General features: G+C 39.0%; 3 protein-coding genes across 5 annotated transcripts; all 3 read left to right on the top strand.

Moving 5' to 3' along the window:
• Positions 1 to 7,857: 7,857 nt before the first annotated feature.
• Positions 7,858 to 8,946, top strand: LOC117791360 (low choriolytic enzyme). The gene is made up of 2 exons (XM_034631088.1): positions 7,858 to 8,007; positions 8,067 to 8,946. The coding sequence occupies exons 1-2, from the start codon at positions 7,872 to 7,874 to the stop codon at positions 8,870 to 8,872; spliced, it is 942 nt and encodes a 313-aa protein (XP_034486979.1). The 5' UTR covers positions 7,858 to 7,871; the 3' UTR covers positions 8,873 to 8,946.
• Positions 8,947 to 9,822: 876 nt separating this feature from the next.
• Positions 9,823 to 16,918, top strand: LOC117792706 (ATP-dependent RNA helicase p62). 3 transcript variants are annotated; one of them, XM_034632937.1, is made up of 6 exons: positions 9,823 to 9,843; positions 10,090 to 10,386; positions 12,400 to 13,518; positions 13,576 to 13,814; positions 15,815 to 15,993; positions 16,061 to 16,918. In XM_034632937.1, coding segments are annotated over exons 2-6 (1,779 nt in total). In that variant the 5' UTR covers positions 9,823 to 9,843; positions 10,090 to 10,384; the 3' UTR covers positions 16,301 to 16,918. The 3 variants fall into 3 exon arrangements, with proteins under 3 accessions (XP_034488828.1, XP_034488827.1, XP_034488829.1); XM_034632936.1 differs by lacking the exon at positions 9,823 to 9,843 and having other exon boundaries at positions 9,926 to 10,386; XM_034632938.1 differs by lacking the exons at positions 9,823 to 9,843; positions 15,815 to 15,993; positions 16,061 to 16,918 and adding an exon at positions 14,307 to 15,474 and having other exon boundaries at positions 10,263 to 10,386.
• Positions 16,919 to 17,714: 796 nt separating this feature from the next.
• LOC117789501 (CAAX prenyl protease 1 homolog) lies at positions 17,715 to 19,157 on the top strand. Its single transcript, XM_034628532.1, has one exon. It carries the CDS (start codon positions 17,715 to 17,717, stop codon positions 19,155 to 19,157), a length of 1,443 nt encoding a protein of 480 aa, XP_034484423.1.
• The last annotated feature ends 1,211 nt before the right edge of the window (positions 19,158 to 20,368 follow it).

Below are 20,368 nucleotides of genomic sequence, written 5' to 3'. Positions count from 1 at the left end.
GAGTCCTTGATGGCCAGTAGAGATTAGCCTAAGGCTTCAATGCCATTGGCACGCAACAGCCCCAAAAGGGTGCTTACCAAAGGTACAAAGGTCACACACACACACACACACACACACACACACACACTCACAGCACAATACACTCAACATAAATTTATTTGCTGTTTGCCTAATGTTATTTATACCTTTCAATTACAATAAGAGCAGAGGGCGGCAGCGGTGTGGCATAAACAGAAAGTAAATAATAAAGCATGACCCATCAGCAATCAGCCAACTCAACTCACGCCCCTCCCCTAACCCCCTCACCTCTACGCCCGGCGAACACCCGCGGCTGATGCCCATCACTATCAAGCGTAATGCGTGCGCATAAATAACTCGACCTGAGCCCAAAAACAAAAGGTGTGAATATTAAGCCACCCTCTGTCCCCTCGCCAAGCAGAGGGAGCGAGAAGAGCGTCAAAAATTTACGGTTGCCCGTAAAACTGGCGCCTCACTCATAACTCAAATTCATGCCTCCCAAGGGAAAGCGTCGCAGGATCAGCGCAGCTAACTCATTTGATTTTAGCGCCTGCCTGGCTTGCCAACTTGGCCAAGACTTGAGACCCTGCAGATCTCATTCCTCAGCCCAGGACAAATGAAGCAGCAACCGCAGCCACATAATTCACAACAGAGCAAAACCACAGACAAATGCCCAAGTATCCACACTGATAAAAATAACTGTTTTAAAATAAAGATTTTGGTCTCAAAACTAAGAATTTTGGTCTATAAAATGCGTCGAGTACAAAAAATTCTTAAATTAAGAAAACACAACTTGGTGTTAAGAACATTTCAAAGAAGACCAAGTTCTTGTTTTAAGAATAAATGTTCTTGAAATTATAATAAAATAATAAAATAATTAAAAATGATTTTTAAATTTTAAATTTTATTCTTTTTTTTTAATGATTCTTAAATTTTTAATTTTTAGTTTTTTTTAAATGATTCTTAAACTTTTAATTTTAATTTTTTATTTTTATATATGTTATTATGTTATTATTATTTAATAAATGTTATTAAGGAAACACATCTGAGTTCTAAGAACATTTCAAATAAGAATAATTGTTCTTAAAATTCAAATCAAAAAATAAAAAAACAAGAATTATTTTTTATATTTATAATTTTTATTTTTTTTTTAATTTTGAATTTATATACATTTTATCCTGTCTTATAATGTCTTAGTAATTTTATAAATGTTATTTTAATTTGTGACGAGTGGGATTCGAACCAGCGCCTACTGCTTCACTTTTGAAGCGGTTTCTCTAACCAGAGCGCCACAGGTCCACTTTTTATTTCATATGAAATAGTACATATTTATACTTCCTAACAATTTAAGATTTTTATTCTTAAAATCAAGAACTTTAATTTTGTAGATTAATATTCTTAGTACAGGTAATATGGTATTAAATGTTCTTATTTCAAAAACAAAAAATTTCAGATGAATGTTCTTGATTTTAGAAGTTGGTCTTTTTTTCCAGTGTACATAGCTGTGATGTAATTATAGATTGGCAAATTCTAAAATTTTCATTAATTGTGCGGTGCCGCATACAAATGTCAAAAGTGCCCCGTTGTCTGTCTTACAGTTTACGACGACTGATTGAGCAGCGTATACATTTGGACAATTGATAAAATGTGATAAACACTCACACACACAGACAGAGATAGAGACACGGAAAAGACAAATGACGGCAGGTTTGTGCATTAGTGTGTGTGTGTCCTCAATGGCAGCCAAGGAGTTGGCAACTAGAGTCGGAGCGGTGAGCCAACAAATTGAATTTATAGCCAACGTTGAAAGCAACTGGAATCGGACCATGAAGGTTGATTTATTAGCCAGATAGAGCGGAACATTTAGTTGCTTTTAATTTCCGACTTAAGCAGTTCAGTCCAGTCTACAGTTGGTTTCTGTTTATAAAACTGTTTATAAAATCTCAACATTTTGGAGTACGTGTATACGTAATTTGCCTAAAAGTAGGCAACACAAAGCGTTTGCTATCGAGGGGCATGCATCTAAATGAACATTGCGTGTGCCGAACTCCCAATGGACAGCAATTCACTCAGGACTCTAAGGATAAGCATCCATTGATGTGCCTTGTGACACAAGGCGGCACTGTAAATAATTTATAATTGCCACGCAAGGCGTGAAACTCCTGAAACGTACTTCTCCCGTTCCCATTCCCCTTCCCACGCTCACAACTGCTGCAGAATATGCAGAGTCTTTATAATGCAAATTCCAGAATTGTGATGCGTTATCAACGATATTTCTTATGTGGCATTTATTCGCAGTTTCCTACACGCTTTCCGGGTGCGACGTTAAATCGATTTACATACTTCACAAAATGCCTACGTAAGCGATTTCTTTTTTATTATTATTATTTCGTTTTTTATTTCTTCTTTGTTTATTCCAACGGGACATTTACCATTTTGATGCTCTTGCTATGTGTGTTGAGTGTGTGTTGAGTGTGGAGGTGTGTGAGTGCGACAGAATGAAATTGTTTGCACATGGCAATGTTGATAATATTCCCAACAAAAGAAACAAGCGAAAGTGCGAGATGGAGCGATAAAAAGAGTGAGATAGAGCAAGTGCCTGGTGGGGCATCCTTCAAGTGACATCAAATGTCAGCCAACTATAAAAATGTGAATATATATATCTCCTATATGGGATTTGACAATCGTAAACTTATCTATATGTGGAATGAATTGAATATTGCAAAACTGTTGACAAATGCGAAATTCAACACATATGTACATCGAGTCGACTTACATTATTCTCACGGTTAAAAGTTTGCTTTCAATTTGTATACCCCAGCAGTATTATAACATTGTAAAGAAATCTCAGAGACATTAACCCACCGTTTTATTTTTAATACCGAAACTGAAACCATAACCGAAATTAGTTCTGTTTCCAGAAGGTTGTGGTAAAATTGCTAAGTCAAAGAGTTGACAAACTTCCAACTGTCATAACTTGAAAAAAAAACTGACCCGATTTTCAAGCGGAATATCATTTTGATCATGATTCGATTTCTTAATTCATACTGCATTTAAATTTTTTGCATTTAAAAATTTTTATTATTTTTCGACCATCATGGCTACGGTTCCACGTTAATGGTAAGGGTCCCCCCTTTGAAATTTTGAAAATTCAAAATTTTAAATCTCAAGTTTATACTTTTAATCAACTCCTTATATCGTAATTAGTATAAAACGACACTTTAAACTTGATTCTGAGACCTTTCATTTTTTTGTAAAAAATCATGTCAAAATTAAGAAATATTTGGACTTGTAAAGTTGCTAGGTCAGAGGCTTGAGCAACTTCAAACTGTCATAACTTTTCTAAAACTTTACCGATTTTCAAGCAGAATGTCATTTTGATCAAGATTTGGCCTGTAAATTCATTCTGCATTTAAATTTTTGTCATCTAAAAAATTTGATAATTTTTCGATTCTAAGCCATCTATCATCCAATTTTCCATACATACCCCTTGACATTTTTTTGAAATCTTTGATCTCTCATAACTTTTCTAAAACTTAACCGATTTTCAAGCGGAATATCATTTTGATCATGATTTGACCTGTAAATTCATTCTGCATTTAAATTTTTGTCATCTAAAAAATTTGATATTTTTTCGATTCTAAGCCATCTATCATCCAATTTTCCATACATACCCCTTAACATTTTTTCGAAATCTTTGTTCTCTCATAACTTTTCTAAAATTTAACCGATTTTCAAGCGGAATATCATTTTGATCATGATTTGGCCAGTAAATTCATTCTGCATTTAAATTTTTGTCATCTAAAAAATTTGATAAATTTTCGATTCTTAGCCATCTATCATCCAATTTTCCATACATACCCCTTGACATGTTTTTCGAAATCTTTGTTCTCTCATAACTTTGCTAATACTTATCCGATTTTCAAGCGGAATATCATTTTGATCATGATTTGGGCAGTTAATTGATTCTGCATTTAAATTTTTTTCATCCAAGAAATTTGATAATTTTTCGATTCTAAGCCATCTATCATCCAATTTTCCATACATACCCCTTGACATTTTTTCGAAATCTTTGATCTCTCATTACTTTTTTAAAACTTAACCGATTTTCAAGCGGAATGTCATTTTGATCAAAGTTTGACCTCTGTATTTGTTCTGTATTCAATTTTGGTTCATTTAGAAAATTGTATTATTTTTCGACTATCTTCTATGTTGATGGCAGGAGTGAAAAATATATTAAATACTGAGGAATTTATTATATAAATTATTGAATGACCAGTGTCGAATATGGTTTACACTAGTAAATTTTACTCGACTTAAATTTTCAATACATTGAATGTCCTAATTTAATGTTAAGTCAATCGAGCTTAAGCAACACAAATACAAATACATATATTATATTTAATAAATAAATATTAAGTCTTTTGTTCGCTTATATTAGTAGTTTGTTAATATGAAAGGAATATGCTGTACTCGGAAGCACAGAACTTTTCTTTTACCACAAATATTTAAGTATTTAAGCCGACTTGGACGGATGCAGCTTAACCACCGACACACTCACGTAATTCTCTGTAAGCTTATTGGGCCATGTAACTAAAAATCGACATTAGCGGCATTAAAAGTTTTGGCCTTTCTCTGCATTTAATGCAGCAGCATAGAATTCTCCATGACAACAGGAAAAACTTTCCGCTTTTCGCTGTATTGAGTGCAAAAGAATAAAAGTTTCATTTTAGCAGCGTTATAATTAATACGCAAATCCTTTTTCTCCACGCATTTTCTCCGCCGACAGCATTTTTCTCTTTCCTCTTGAGCGCAACAAAAGGGAAGCAAATTTCGGAGAATTAAAATTAAGATATTCATTTTGATATGGAAATGGTAAATATTATCTTTGTATTATGCAGATTAATGCAGTTGGCGAGGGGAAGACAAGGGACCTGTCATGGTTATCAACACAGCCACAAATCACAAAGTGCTTTAATGCAATTCAATTAATTCAATTCAAAATCTAATTGGAGATATCGGTTGTTGGTGTCAAAACAAACCAAAACAAACAATAAAAATCAAAACAAAAAAAAAATACGGCAGACGACAAACTGTCAGCAGACCTTCAAGAAATGGTGAGAGGGTGAAGGGGTAAATGGGTGAGGGGTTGAAAATGGGGGCATGGTTTTTGTGTGTGACGTCATTACGTAATCAAATCAAATAACGATTTGTACATTGTTCAATTCGTTGTCTTTCTTGTTGCTGTTGTTGTCGCTGTTCGCACAAAAATGCAAATTTATTTGATTTTTATTATTTTTGAAGCGATTGTTTCTCGCTTTCAGCGCATTATTTTTGCTTTCTGTGTTTTATTACGTGACAACTTTGAATTAGTCGTTTGTCTTGTCTTTGGTTTGTTTGGCTTTTATTTTAAATTTTATCGCTGTTGACAGTAAAAAAGGGGAGCAACAAATAATGGTCACTTGACCAGGTCAACTAAGAGTATCAACTGGTCAAGAGGTTAGCCACTGGGTGTAACTTCTCTCCCATATAAGTGTAATATAAGTATCACAAATTCAACTTGTAATAATCATATTAATAATACTATTTATAATAGTACAGAAGAAGCTTAGTAAAAGACAAGCAAAAGCTTAAGTAAATAGCCCATTGATATCTTTTAATTGAGTATTTGCATATCTCGAAAGTAATTTGAATGCACTATCGAAATGATTTATTTACGAACAAATTCAAAGTCCACCTACCAAACACACACACATTCAATTTACAAATGAATTTAAATTCCAAATTTATCGTGATTAACTGAACTCGTGTTGTTGTCGTTGTTGTTGTGCTAATTGAGATGAAATACGTCGTAAGTAGTTTCGACTAATTAATGATGAACGATTAAAATGCAAAGCTCAAAGATAAAGATAGACAAACAGAAACCAGCAGACAGACGCACAGAAAGTCAGTCTGTCAGTCGGTTACAATTTAACTCAAGTTGATTGCCACCAAAGGCGGCAATGTCAAAGTGTTTGCCTAAATGTTGCTCTTTGGTCTGCGCTTAAGCAACAGCGGCTAAGAAAATTAACAACAACAAACAGACAAACAGACAACTAACACAACACAACAACTCGAAAAGTTTACGAAATGCAGCGTGCCAGGCCTCCGGTCGTCGAAATCAATTTTGCGAAATTTATTTATTTATAATATTAAAACGTAAACCTGACCAACGACAATAGCAACAACACAGAAACAAATATAAACTGTTCGGCATGTCGAATCTGAAATACCCTTTTTAATAACACGAAAATTCTCAATAATTATGAATATAATTTATTAATAATCATTACACAAAAACACTTTCATTTATGTATAGTATTTTTTTTGGAAATTAATGAAAATTTTTCTTAAAATAAGAAAAGTATTTCATTAAGAAAAATAGTATTAATTACACGTCAGTTCTACAAATTTATAAAAGCGCTAAAGCAACCCAAAAGCAATTTTGTTGGTATTCCTGTTAAAAAGAAAGCATTTCTTTCAAATGCTTAAAAAAAATTGAGAGACTTGACAAAATTCAATCTTTATTAAATTGAATTAAAATATCTTTAAGTTTAATAAAAATCCAAAAAAAAAAAATATGATCGATAATATTAAAACTTTAAAGCTTAAATCCTCACCATTTAGTTATTCATTTAAATCTTTTTATATTCTATGTATTATATAACCTATATTCAAGAACTTCTTAGCGGCCGTTAATTATTCGATTTATTTAATATTTTTCTTGTCTAAAAGGTTATAAAGCCAAATTTGTTTGAGTCTTACACACAGATAACTTTTTCTAAAAATAATGCTGATTCATGCCAATTCAATTAAGCAAATATTAGACTTTTCGTCAAATTTAGACCACTGTGCGAGCAAATTTTTGGTTTATATTTTTCTTGATATAAAGGAAAAATTAAGGTAACATCTTTATATACATAATCCGTTAATACATAATTTAATTTTAAGTGTTCAATTATTTTTTTTTTACTGCTTTTAGTTGACCTTCAATAAATAAATTTATTTATATAAAATTCTTTGTCCTGATTGACTGACTCACTGATTATTGCACAGCCCAAGCCATAAGACCTAGAAGGCTGAAATTTTCACACAACATAGCTGACACAATTTCATCGTGCAATAAGACGGCGTTTTGCGAAATTCAAACTGCAAGGGGGTCAAATTCGGAGTTGAAGTTCAAACTTTGCTAGTAACTTTATAATTGAATTAAAATAGTATTCGTATAATATTAAATTTGTATACTTACACATCCGTTATGCCTAAAAATCGATAATGTTATTATATATTAATTTTATAAATAAAATGTCTGAGAATCTTAGAATTTGAATATACCCATGGAGAGTGTGTGGGAAACGTAGGCCATTCACTTGTCCATCGCTTTTTCCATTGCGGCATTAAATTACGAGAGCGCCCAGTTGGATATGTGAGTAGTCGACGATCGTCGGAGCAGCTGTTAGATTCGATATCGAAGTCGACATCGACATCGACACCGAAAGCGACACCGACTCCACTTCCACCTTCATTGCCCTGACTCCGGATGCCGTCGTCGATGTGATGTGCCCAACATTATTTAGCTTTTATTTTCGCACATTTCGCATAAATTAAATACAAGCTGGCTCAATGTGGTCGATAGCCGCTCTGTTCGAGCCGCGACTTGTTAGCGGGTTTAGTTGACGTTTTTATGTGCAGCAGTTCGGATCGGTTCGGTTTAACTGCGATTGGGGATTGACGATTGGGGAATCGGCATGGCTCTAAGAGGCAAGACAAACAAATTCAAATATTATTAACGCAGACAATTTCAAGCTTTTATAATGTGCGAACATTTACTTTGGCCACTGTTGTTGATCTTGATAATGCCGGTTATATGTTCGCCGTCCGGCAGAGAAAGTGTCCGTTATCCGGCTGGTGTGGATTTCTTTGAGCACGAGTTCACCAGCTTGTCGCCAGGTGCGTAGTCCCACTGACCTCCGGCTCTATGATCCTCTATAGCAATTGTATCTTTGTAGACGAGTATGATCCGTTTGGACCCGATATTGGCAACGATGATCTGGGCATCGATGATCCGGAGACAATGCCACGATTGTTTCAGGGTGACATCGCCATTGATCCCTACACATACATCAGCCTGCGTCTGGGTGTGAATCCCATGCGTCATCCGAAGCGACTCTGGCCAAATGGCACCATTCCCTTCGAAATAAGTCCGCGCTATATAAATCAGGAGCGGGATGCCATTATACGTGCCCTGAAGACCTTCAACTCCTTGACCTGCATCCAGTTTGTGCCCTACGACGGCGAAGTGGAGGATTACCTGTTGATCGAGCCGCCGGAGGAGGGTCCCCAGGGCTGCTGGTCGTATGTGGGCAAGCGGGGAGGGGAGCAGGTGGTCGCCCTGCAGCGACCCGACGAGACGAGTGCCCACTGCTTCAGCAGCGAGGGACGCATCATGCACGAACTGATGCACTCCATTGGAATATATCACGAGCAGTCACGCGCCGATCGGGACAACTACGTCAAGATCCACTGGGACAACATCGTGCCGCGTTTCAAGAAGAACTTCAAACTCGTGTCACGAAAGCGCGGCAAATATTCATTTGACTACGACTACAACTCGGTGATGCACTACGGCGAGTTCTATTTCAGCAAGAAGAAGGGAGAGAAGCCGACAATGACGCCCCTTCAGCCGGGCGTGCGAATAGGACAGCGAAAGACGATCAGCAAAATCGATTGCCTCAAGATTAACGATCTTTATGGCTGTTTGGAGGGTCGACGCGCCAAAATGTACAAGAGCTTTTGTCACTTGCTAGGTTTGTAGGTGTTTTTAGATGTTATGAATTATGAATCACATTGATTCCCCAAGTTAATAAATTATATAAATATTCACTTTAACGGCTTCTATTCTTTCTAATATAAATAATTTACGAAATAAAATACTTTACTTATTTGAATTATGAAAATGAAATCAAGAGCTATTTGCTACAGCACTCAACAGCCTGATCAGCTGATCGTTAACATCATTTACTCATTTATGGTTTTTGCATGATTTTCAGACATTTATTTGCAGCAATTTTTATTTATTAAAAATATATACGGCCGTGCGGTTTAAAAAATTACGATAACGCACATTTTTAGTTTTGTTATTAAACTTGTGGCTCAAAAAAGTTGACAGACTCTTACCAATGCCACACTGCCTTTACAACATTAGTAAGAAAAATAAGGCGACAGATGGCGCCAGTTACTCGCGAGTTCTCGTAACGGAACGAAACGAACGAACAAAACAACTGAACGCCGGTTCCGTTTATAAAAGAAGCCGCCGCAAAATTTAAATGTGAGTTTACATTTAAATCATTTTGCAAAATGTTGCAATAAATTAATAATTTTTGTCAATTTATATTTAAAATTATATCAAATGAAGGTGATAATTTTCATCAAGGTTTGAAGCCGTGACCTCTCATTGAAGAAGTTGTAAAATTTAACCATAACAAAATTTGAAACTCGACAGTACTCTCAAAAAAATTCTGCACAAACTTTTAAAATATCAGTTTTAAAATTAAAAATTTTTCTATTTTCATTTTTCAGCATTGAACTTCTTTTCAGGGACTCAAGGCTGTCACGTCCGTTTAGAAAACAGAATCCGAGCCGAGATTCAATAATTCTTCTTTTACAAATACCCGGTCTGGCAACGTTGAACTAAACGGCAACTCCTTTTCTGCCAGGTGGCAACGTATTAAACTTGATACGAACGATTTGAACAACTCGATTCATTTCCATTTTGGACGAGGTTAGGTAAGAACACGCGCGCATCAGCTTGCACGAGTTTTGTGTAATAATTAGGGAAAAGAATAAAAATATTGAAAATAAAGTATTGTAGTATAAGTTAAATATGCTAAAATTAGTGCAATATGTGTCGCGAAAAGCCAGCGAAGTGTCCACACTGCCCATATGCAGCTGGCGCAACTTATTGATTTCACCAAGTAGCGTGGAAAAATGTATAACGCAACGTCGCCATTTTCTTTTTTGCTTGACCAACAGAACGACCAGCAACAGCAGTTTTGCTTTGTACTGCAGAGAACAACCACAACAGTTCCAAGGGAGCCGGCTTAACAAGGAGTCTACAACTAGAATATTACTTAGTTGCTCCGTTGCCCAGAAGACACAGACACAGCGTGCGTTTCATTCGACGTCGATTCGAGTTGAAGCGTTTAAAGCAGTGAACGAGTCAAAGTCAGTCCCGGCAGACAGGCATACTACTGAGTCCAGACGCACGAGGAAATCACTTTTTACTGACCCAGACGAGCAATCAGAGGAAATCAAAATTGAAGGAATAATGTAAGTAAATTGAAAAGAAAATCAAATTATTGAAACATGTGTGCATGTGTAAAAACGTGTCTAGTATATAAGCGTTGGTTTTTTCCGTCGCCATTTTCTTGCCTACACTTTGGTCTCAGCATTCGTAAATTTCTGTATGCTACGAAACGATGAGTAATTAGTGGAGAGTTACGAACGACGAAGGCAAAGCAAATAACACAAACCGTTGGCTTAATTGCTGTTTGCCTTTTCTTTCCCCGCAAGTAACTAACTAATAAATAACAAGAACAACAATTTAAAGAAGAGGGAGAAATGTACAGTGTGTACGTCATAAAAAGAATTGGCTTGATTTGTGAAACGTGTCTTTAGTTCGTTTGCTTTTTTATAGCATTTTAATTTGTCTGTATGCCCTAAACACGAACACGCAGACACAGCGTGCTTCTGTATGTAAGTGTGTGTGTGTGTATGTATGTATGTATTGGCGGCATTTTTCGCGTGTTTGATACACGTATAACAGTTTGTAGCATAGTTTGTGTGTGCCCACGATTTTATATTGTCAGCTGTCATATCTGAATACCATTGCTCGGTTGCTGTTGCTGTCTCTGTCTGGCCTTTGCTGTTTGTTAGTTTAAAATGTCAAATGACGCCAATTGATTATGAGAGTCTGTCCGCCCGTTGACTTTCTGTCCTGTGCGCGCACGATTTGCCTTTTTGCATGTCAAAGCGCGACAGGTAGAGAGACAGATACACACACACACACAAGCATATAGGCTGTGGGAAGAGCGGAAGAGAGCGTGGTGAAGGAAACAAAGGCAAGACATTTGCTGTCTAATAAACGTTCAGCATTTCATTCTTTTAGTTGGCCAGGTTAGCGTGTCTGTTGCTGCTGCCTACAACAAATATTGAGGTGGGGAAAGGCAACCCAAATTTTATTTTTATAGGTAGTTTATGGGCTGCACTCGTACCTTTGTGCATTATATACAGCTAAATGTGTGTATGTATGTATAATTGATTAATGTCAGAGCTGTAACATTTGTGTTTTGGCTGCCACTGCCAGGTGCGGAGTTGTTGTTTAGTTGAGCAATCGAGGGGCGGATTTACCGATGTTTATGTGTGTGTGTTTACATTCGCATACACATGTCCTTTAGATATGTTGCCATTTATTGCATGTTGTTGTCAATCAAATTTACCTTACTGTTTGCATTATTCGAAATTTATTTAATTTTGCTAACACGCAATTAGTTTTATTTAAGTTTATTGCGGTTGTATTGCTATCTCACTCTACCTCTCTCTCACGCTCAGCTCGCTTGCGCTCTTCATCAATCTTGTTGTCAGATGTTTAGCGTTGCCAGTCAGTCACAAATAGTTGGACTATTGAACAGCATGCGACGATCAAAGTGCGCTCAACTCTGAAACACTAGAAAAAATTTCAATATAATGAAACAGGGTATCAAACCGAAACGAAACTCGGTTTCAGTTAGGGTTTAGGTTGTGTCTGTATTTTGATTTTCAATTATCGGTTACGAAAAATCCTTGTTTATCGGTTTTTTTTACGGTTAACGGTGTTTTTTTTTTTTTTTAAATATATATTTCGGTTTTGAAATACTGATTTCGGTTCACAAAAAAAAAAGTTATAAAAATTAAAAAAATATATTTATAAACAAAAATGATTTCATTTCAAAAGAGTTCTATCTAATAAGATGGATTTTAAATTTAAAATCAAAATTAGTTTGAAAAACGTTGATTACACCTTAAAAATACATTTGAATTTAATGATTGATTGAAACGAAACTAACCTAACCTATATATATATATATGCATGAAGCGCTTTCTAATCGGTTATTTCGGTTTAAATAATTTTGCCTTTTTTGGATTCGGTAGAATGAAAAAGTTTTGTTACGGTTAGGGTTTGAGCTACGGTTAGCTATTTCAATCGGTTAATACCGGTTAAAGGTTACGGCCTTACTTCTGGTTTAAATCTTTGATAGTAAATACTATTTAATTAATTACTTTTGCATATTTTCGATTTTACAGGGCACCTCACGACCGTGACTTTGGATCCGGCGCACGTGGCGGTCGTGGCGAACGCGATGACGACAGACGCGGAGGCGGCGGTGGAGGTGGGGGTGGTGGACGCTTTGGCGGCGGCGGTGACTATCACGGCGTGCGCAATGGTCGCATTGAGAAGCGTCGCGATGATCGCGGTGGTGGAGGCGGTGGACGCTTTGGCGGAGGAGGTGGTGGCGGCTTCGGCGGCGGTGGTGATCGTCGTGGTGGCGGCAACAGCCAGGACTTGCCCATGCGTCCAGTGGACTTCTCCAACTTGACGCCGTTCAAAAAGAACTTTTATCAGGAGCATCCCACGGTTACCAATCGCTCACCATATGAAGTGCAACGTTATCGCGATGAACACGAGATCACAGTGCGCGGTCAGGCGTCCAATCCCATTCAGGATTTCTCTGAGGCTTACCTGCCCGACTATGTGGTGAAGGAGATTCGCCGTCAGGGCTACAAATCACCGACACCCATTCAGGCCCAGGGTTGGCCAATTGCCATGGGTGGTGCCAACTTTGTGGGCATTGCCAAGACAGGTTCCGGCAAGACACTGGGCTACATTCTGCCCGCCATTGTACACATCAACAACCAACAGCCGCTGCAGCGCGGCGACGGACCCATCGCATTGGTGCTGGCGCCTACCCGCGAGTTGGCCCAGCAGATCCAGCAGGTGGCCACCGAGTTCGGTTCGGCCTCCTATGTGCGCAACACCTGTGTCTTTGGTGGCGCCCCGAAGGGCGGTCAGATGCGAGATCTGCAGCGTGGCTGTGAGATTGTCATTGCCACACCCGGACGTCTCATTGATTTCCTCTCGGCGGGCGCAACCAATCTGAAGCGCTGCACCTACCTGGTGCTCGATGAGGCTGATCGCATGTTGGACATGGGTTTCGAGCCCCAGATTCGCAAGATTGTCTCACAGATTCGTCCCGATCGGCAGACGCTTATGTGGAGTGCCACATGGCCAAAAGAGGTTAAGCAGCTGGCTGAGGATTTCCTTGGCAACTACATACAAATCAATATTGGCTCACTGGAGCTCTCGGCAAATCACAACATCCGCCAAGTGGTCGATGTGTGCGACGAATTTAGCAAGGAGGAAAAGTAAGAATAAATATAAAGAAATGTTTTTGCTTATTCTAATTACAAATTATTCTACAGATTAAAGACCCTGCTGTCTGACATATATGACACCAGCGAGAATCCCGGCAAAATCATCATATTCGTGGAGACAAAGCGTCGCGTGGATAATCTGGTGCGATTCATTCGCAGCTTCGGTGTCCGCTGTGGCGCCATTCACGGCGACAAATCCCAGTCAGAGCGTGACTTTGTTCTGCGCGAGTTCCGCTCCGGCAAGTCCAACATTCTCGTGGCCACCGATGTGGCGGCCCGTGGCTTGGGTAAGTTTCAGTTGAACCAGATTATATCTATGTATGTATAATAGACACACCATCCTCATCCCATTCAAACATTGCTTAACACGCACGTGTAACTGACACAATACACTCACATACACCCACACAAACACACACACACCCACACCACTTGCCAATGCCATTCCAAGAAACTAGAAACCTTGTTCCCCCCCTCATCCGCATCTAGATTTAAAAACAAGAACAATTTAGCGTGTGCGCCATCAGTTAAAAATATTTATATTAAAAAAACAAACAAACAGTTTTTAGTCATAAGTCCAAAAAGCCAAACTTTAATAATCAACATAAATTTTTATTCCTACCCCGCCCCAAACCTTGCACCTTGTCCTGCCCCCGACCCGACCCGACCTAAATAATGTAATTTAAATGTGACTTGTATTGTTGCACACATTATCTGTGTGTGTGTCTCTCTCTCTGCCTCTTTCTCTCTCTTGTCTCTTCCTTCTTTCTCGTTTACAGAGGCCGTTTATTGTAGTATGATGGGGAGGATAAAAGACAATCGACAAGTTGCAATACCTGTACTCGTAACTTGAGCGACTTTTGCTAATGAAAAAAAAATAATGAGAAATGAAAGCAAATGATAAATGATAAATATTAAATGTTATCAGTAAGCAAAAGGTATAAAGTTGACATGATCGAGTCGTGTCCGCTTGGCTGCCGCACGGACGCGCGATCAACGTGAACGAGACGAGAAAAGAGAAAAATCCCCAACATCATGCATCATATACGTGGCCTCTGCAGTCTGTTTGAGAAAGAGTTGAAGTTGAAGTATAGTAATAAAGCCAACCAACCAACCAACCAGTCAAGCAAACAACCAAACCAAACAACCTACAAACCAAAAACAAGCAAGCAAACGGTCAAAGTCACGTTTTGGTCACAAGACGGCATCAAAGCCAGTTGAAGGCGGCGCTACAAAGCAGGCAAACCATCTCTGGGAGGCTGTGACATCCTTGGGCAGGCCGGTTGCTAAGCACACACCAACAATTTCAGCCAGGCAGCAACAGCAACACTGAATCGAATCCATTCATCGGTTACCACCAATGCTGAGCCAATGCAGAAGAGAGGATGCACCAACACATGCACACGAAACACACACACAAACACACACACATCACCACACCATCAAAGAGAGTGAGAGCACGCTGCTGACAAGTTGTATATATGCAGCTGGAGGACGCTTTAAGAGAGAGCTGTGTGTGGGTTCAAAGCTGGTGTCGTCGTTTGTTGTGGTCAACGTCTTCGCCGTCGTCGTCGTCGCTGCTGCTGCTGCTGATGCTGAGTGCCTAGCTACCAATTAGGGCCGCCACGCCCACTGCCACGTCTGCCTGCGCCGCCATCGCCCGTCGTTATGTCGGTGGCAACTGATCCTGGACAACGCCGCTTGCTTAAAGTTCTATGGTCGACAAATCCGCGCCTCCTCCAACTTTCTGAACGGAGGATGCGGTTAGAATATCGGTTGGCCTGGCTCCCCAAATCTATTGAGTCGAGTCGAGTCGAGTCAGATGAGGCGCACGCGGCTCAATGCAACAAACTCTCGCCGCTCGCTACGTCATGCGACCTTTTTGGGGAGAGTTTGGATCACGAGCTGTGCGACGCCACAAAACTTTGAGATTTTGATTGAGAGAAATTGAGTGAAACAATTTGTAGCACCAAGAAGGTAACGTACATTTTGAAACATTTTCTTTTTTTCGTAAAACAACAAAGACCAAAAAAAAAAACAAATAAATAAATAAAAAAAAAAAACAGAATACAAAATATCAATAAACTTTAACCAAAAGCGAATCAAAAAAGACAAGTGTGTTCAAAGTGTAAAACGTCTCGGAAAAACGCTAAAAATTGTTGCAAACGAGCACAGAGCAAAGAGAAAACTATTTGGCAATTTGAAAACTGTTCTTTACAATTATACTTAGTCAATAATATAAAACTTGAAATGCTAACTTTAATTCATTCTTTATTCCCACATGCAGACGTCGATGGCATTAAGTATGTTATCAACTTTGACTATCCACAAAACAGCGAGGATTACATCCATCGCATTGGACGCACAGGACGTTCAAATACCAAGGGCACATCCTTTGCCTTTTTCACGAAAAACAATGCCAAGCAGGCCAAGGCGCTTGTCGATGTGCTCAGAGAGGCTAATCAGGTATGATAATCAATAAGTTGTTTAATGAAATTTGGATTATTTAATTAATGCATTATTATAATTACAGGAAATCAATCCCGCGCTGGAGAACCTTGCTCGCAACTCCCGCTACGACGGTGGCGGTGGACGCTCCCGGTATGGTGGTGGTGGCGGCGGCGGCGGTCGCTTTGGCGGCGGTGGCTTCAAGAAGGGCAGCCTGAGCAATGGACGCGGATTTGGCGGTGGTGGCGGCGGCGGCGATGGCGGTGGCTTTGGCAACCGGAATGGCGGCGGTGATGGAGGCGGTAGACACACGCGCTTCGATTAAGCTAACCAATACAAACTACTTAGAATCAGTTAATTTGAATAGCAAAAGAAGCAGCGCTAGATTTTAAGTTAAATTAAGTAATAGATACTAATAAGTTTTCGTACAACTTCAACTTTCATCCATTTGAAAGACAACATAACCCGATTAAGGTTAAATGTGTATTCTTGAACTCAAACTACATCAATATCAACATAGCATTTTATGTTAGCAACTTGTACTTTGTAAATTATTTGACGCTGCCTCTTACGGCAGCACATTTTGCCACACTTAAAGATATTTAACAAAAGCATAAGAATTACGAAAAACAATTCACTGTTTAAACTATATCGCAAATTCAATTTTTAACATATGATGTGATAATCCTTTAATTTAATACAATATATCACTTAAAACTGAAACGAAGCGCGTCGTGTGTAAGTAGAAGAAACCGCAGCCTGAGCAGTGGCTAAAGCAAAAGCTAAAAAAAAAAAGCAAAGGATCATTCCCGTCGTTTCCTTTGATGATGACAACGAGCAAAGGCTGGCAAAGGACTTTGCGGCCTTTGTTTGAAAAATTCTTCAATTTACTTTTGGATAACTTTATGGCACAACAACAACAACCACCACAAAAACTAAACTCGTAATACAAAAGAAATATGTATGTACTTGCAGGTTGAGAATTTCTCACCTTTGATTTAATTTTTTGGAAAATAAATGAGTGTATACCAACAAAGAACAAAAGTGTGGGTTTCCTTTGTCAAGGATATGTCGCAAATTTCAATTTTATTTAAGGCTAACGCATCCCAGCAGTTGAAGTTTTATTGGCCAACCATTACAGCCTTCAACGACGGCAGGATGCTTAAAGATGGCCCGGAGAGCAAAGACCTGAATGCAAGGCAGAAAATATTTGAGCCGACATCATTAAATGTAACTCTTAGCCTCCGTGAAAAGTGTCAGTTCTCAATTTCAATGGACGCAGAAGGAGGCAGGACTGAGATAAGAAACTTGCTTGCTGGTGTCGCTGGCGGTTGGCAAGCTGTAAGCCTCGGGCATCTGTCGATGTTGGACACCACATTTAGACGCAATGAAGCCAATTCACTGTCGACTTGGCCTCTCAACATGGAGAGGAGAGGGTAGCTGGTCACTTTTTGCAAGAATTTCAAAAATTCGAATGACAAGTTTTGTATTGTGACGGTGGCCAGAGATCTTACCCCATTAGGTCGATAAATGCTGGTAATGAGTCTGCTGGTGACATGAATTGTGGACTACTGAAATGAAAGTAATGCGCCGTGAAGGATTCTCTGAAGAAGTGGCTTACTGAGTGCTGTAAAAGTAGAACGAGATGAGCAAACTCTGGAATAGATTTTCAATGAGGTGTCAGTTTAAACTCACACTCTTAAATTTTGTACAACTTCACACGAGAGATTCCTTTAGCCATGGGCTATTCGTTATACCAGGACCCGATGCAAAGCCAGCCCATTGAAGTCCTGTACACAGGAATCGGCTACCGATGGGCGCCCGACTCGTTCAGCCTGTCGGATCCCGTATTCCTGCGACACATTCTGGTCATGATGTGCGTGGTGCGCAACATGTTTCATGTGTATCTTTGCTGGCGGCAGCTGCGTTTATGCCAATGGGTTAAGGAGCTGCCAAGTGAGATGCAAAGCGCCATGTCCAAGGAGGACTTTCAGCTGGCGAAAGTTGACGAGGGACATGCAGTTGAGCAGAAGCTACTCTCCTATATATTTGATGCCATATTCAGTTGCTTTGAGCTATACCTTGGAGTTCTTCCAGCTCTTTGGAGAGTAATCATCAGATTCTACAGCATAGTTGATGATCTGATCTGGCAGAGTATTGCGTTTGTCTGGCTTTTTACCTCTTACATGGTGCTACGTGGCCTACCGTTAGTATTCTATACCAAGTTGGTGCTGGAGCCCTTTTATGATGTCAGTCCGGATAAATCGATACCTTTGGTGGGTCTCCTTTGCTCCTTTGCCCTGCTCATTGTACTGCTGCAGGTGGCACTAATTCCGCTAACGACGATTTTTCTATTCATCGAAAGTCATGGCGGATCTTACTTTGTGCTTTGGATTTGGGGATTTCTGTTTGTTACATCTCTGCTGCTTTATGTACTTATCAACTTGTATGGCATTTCATTCTTTGGTCAGCAATCAAAGCTACCAGAAGGCGCCTTGAGCAATGCCCTCAAGGATCTGCTGCCGAAATTCGAGTTTCCAACCGACTGTGTCTATGTAATACGTACATTTTCATCGAACAACGCGACGGCCTATGCCTTTGGCTGCTTCTGTAGAAGACAAGTGGTCATATTGGAGAATTTGTTTTGGAATCACGGCAGGCCAGAGTCGGAATTGCGGCCGGAGGAGATCGGTAAGGGCTTGACGGATGACCAGCTGATTGCCTATATTGCACATGAACTATCTCATTGGTACTTTCAACACTCTCGCAAAGTCTTTTGCATGGCGCATGCCACACTCCTCATGTATCTGATTATATTTGGCACCTGCTACAGACAGTCCGTGCTGTACGAGGCTGCGGGATTTCCAAAAACATTCTATCCACCCATTGTTGGCTATTGGCTGGTGTATAAGTATGTGATGCCATTGTATGTGACAATTACCAATTGGATTGTCTATTATTTTATGCGAAGATTTGAGTTTGCAGCCGACAAATATACATGCAAATTGGGATTCAGTTCGGAGTTAATCTCAGCGCTGCTCAAACTGTTTAGCGACTATCGCATGTTCCCTTATGTGGATCCGTGGTTCCTTATGTGGCATCGCATAAAACCCTCGTATCTGCATCGTGTCAAGAAACTAATTCGAATGCAAACCACATTTGTACCCGTTGAAAATGTGTGATTTGAAAGTTGACCGATGACCGATGAAAAATCTCTTAAATGTGTCAAGAATTCAAATATATAAATTGGTTTTATGTGTAGTATGCTTGTTTTGTGACTTGAGTTGCTAGGTCAAAGGTTCGACTAACTTCCGACTCTCATAACTTTGTCAAAACTGCAGTGATTTTCAAGCGGAATAACATTTTGATCATAAATTGGCCACTTCATTCATTCCACATTCAAATTTATTTCGATTTTTCATTTAAAAAAATGTTTTCCTCTGGATCTTGTTTTTTAGTTCCTTATATCATTATTAGTTTAAAACAACACTTTAAACTTGATTCTGCAACCTTTTATTTTCTTGTAGAAAATCATGCCAAAGCCGACATAAATTTTGACTTGTAAATTTGCTGGGTCTAAGGCTGGACCAACTTCAAACTCTCATAACTTTTTCAAAACTGAACCGATTTTTAAGCGGAATGTCATTTTTATCACGGATTGGCTTCTAAATTTATTCTGCATTTCAATTTATTTAAATTCGTTCAAAAATTTTACGCTCTGTATCTTGTTTTGATTTTTATTAGATCTTTGGCTGCTTTGTAAAATATGTTGTAAAATCCAGCTGCAATTAATATGTGATCCATTATAAGTATGGAAGTTAAAACTGACTTCAATCAGTATTTCTGTTGATAAGGAAACCCAATCAAAGTTATAGGAAATGATCGATGTATGACATTATACTAAGAAAACGTTGCCTTATTAAAGCTGATCATATCTCAAACATTATTGTTATCGCAGCCACAAATGTTATCTTAAATTAGTACCTCTTGGTGGAGCATTAAGCAGCCACAGAACATTAAATCGTATTCCACACACACTTATCCCATTTATAGGTTTCCCACCGAAGCCAACTGCTGGCAAATTGCCGTTAGTCCGCAAACCTCACTGCACACACACACACACATCTTTAGATGCCATTCCACATCTAGATACTCTCCTCTTTCATCTGTCCCCCCTTACTTCTTACCACCCTTTGTCATGACTAGATGCAAAGCCACTTAACCGAGGACTAAGCAGGTCACTTACATCGCTGCGCGCGCACTCAAATTACAAAAGAGACGCCACCAGCATAAATTCATTAAATTTGCCTAATTTTGTTTTCACCACTCACACACACACACACACACTCACAAGGACACACACACATTTGCTTGCAATCTGACAATTGCTTGA

Source organism: Drosophila innubila (genome assembly GCF_004354385.1).
Source record: "Drosophila innubila isolate TH190305 chromosome 3R unlocalized genomic scaffold, UK_Dinn_1.0 2_E_3R, whole genome shotgun sequence".
In the NCBI taxonomy this organism is placed as follows: Eukaryota; Metazoa; Arthropoda; class Insecta; order Diptera; family Drosophilidae; genus Drosophila; species Drosophila innubila.
Note: the sequence above shows the minus strand (reverse complement) of the source record. Positions and strands in the feature narration are given on the sequence as shown.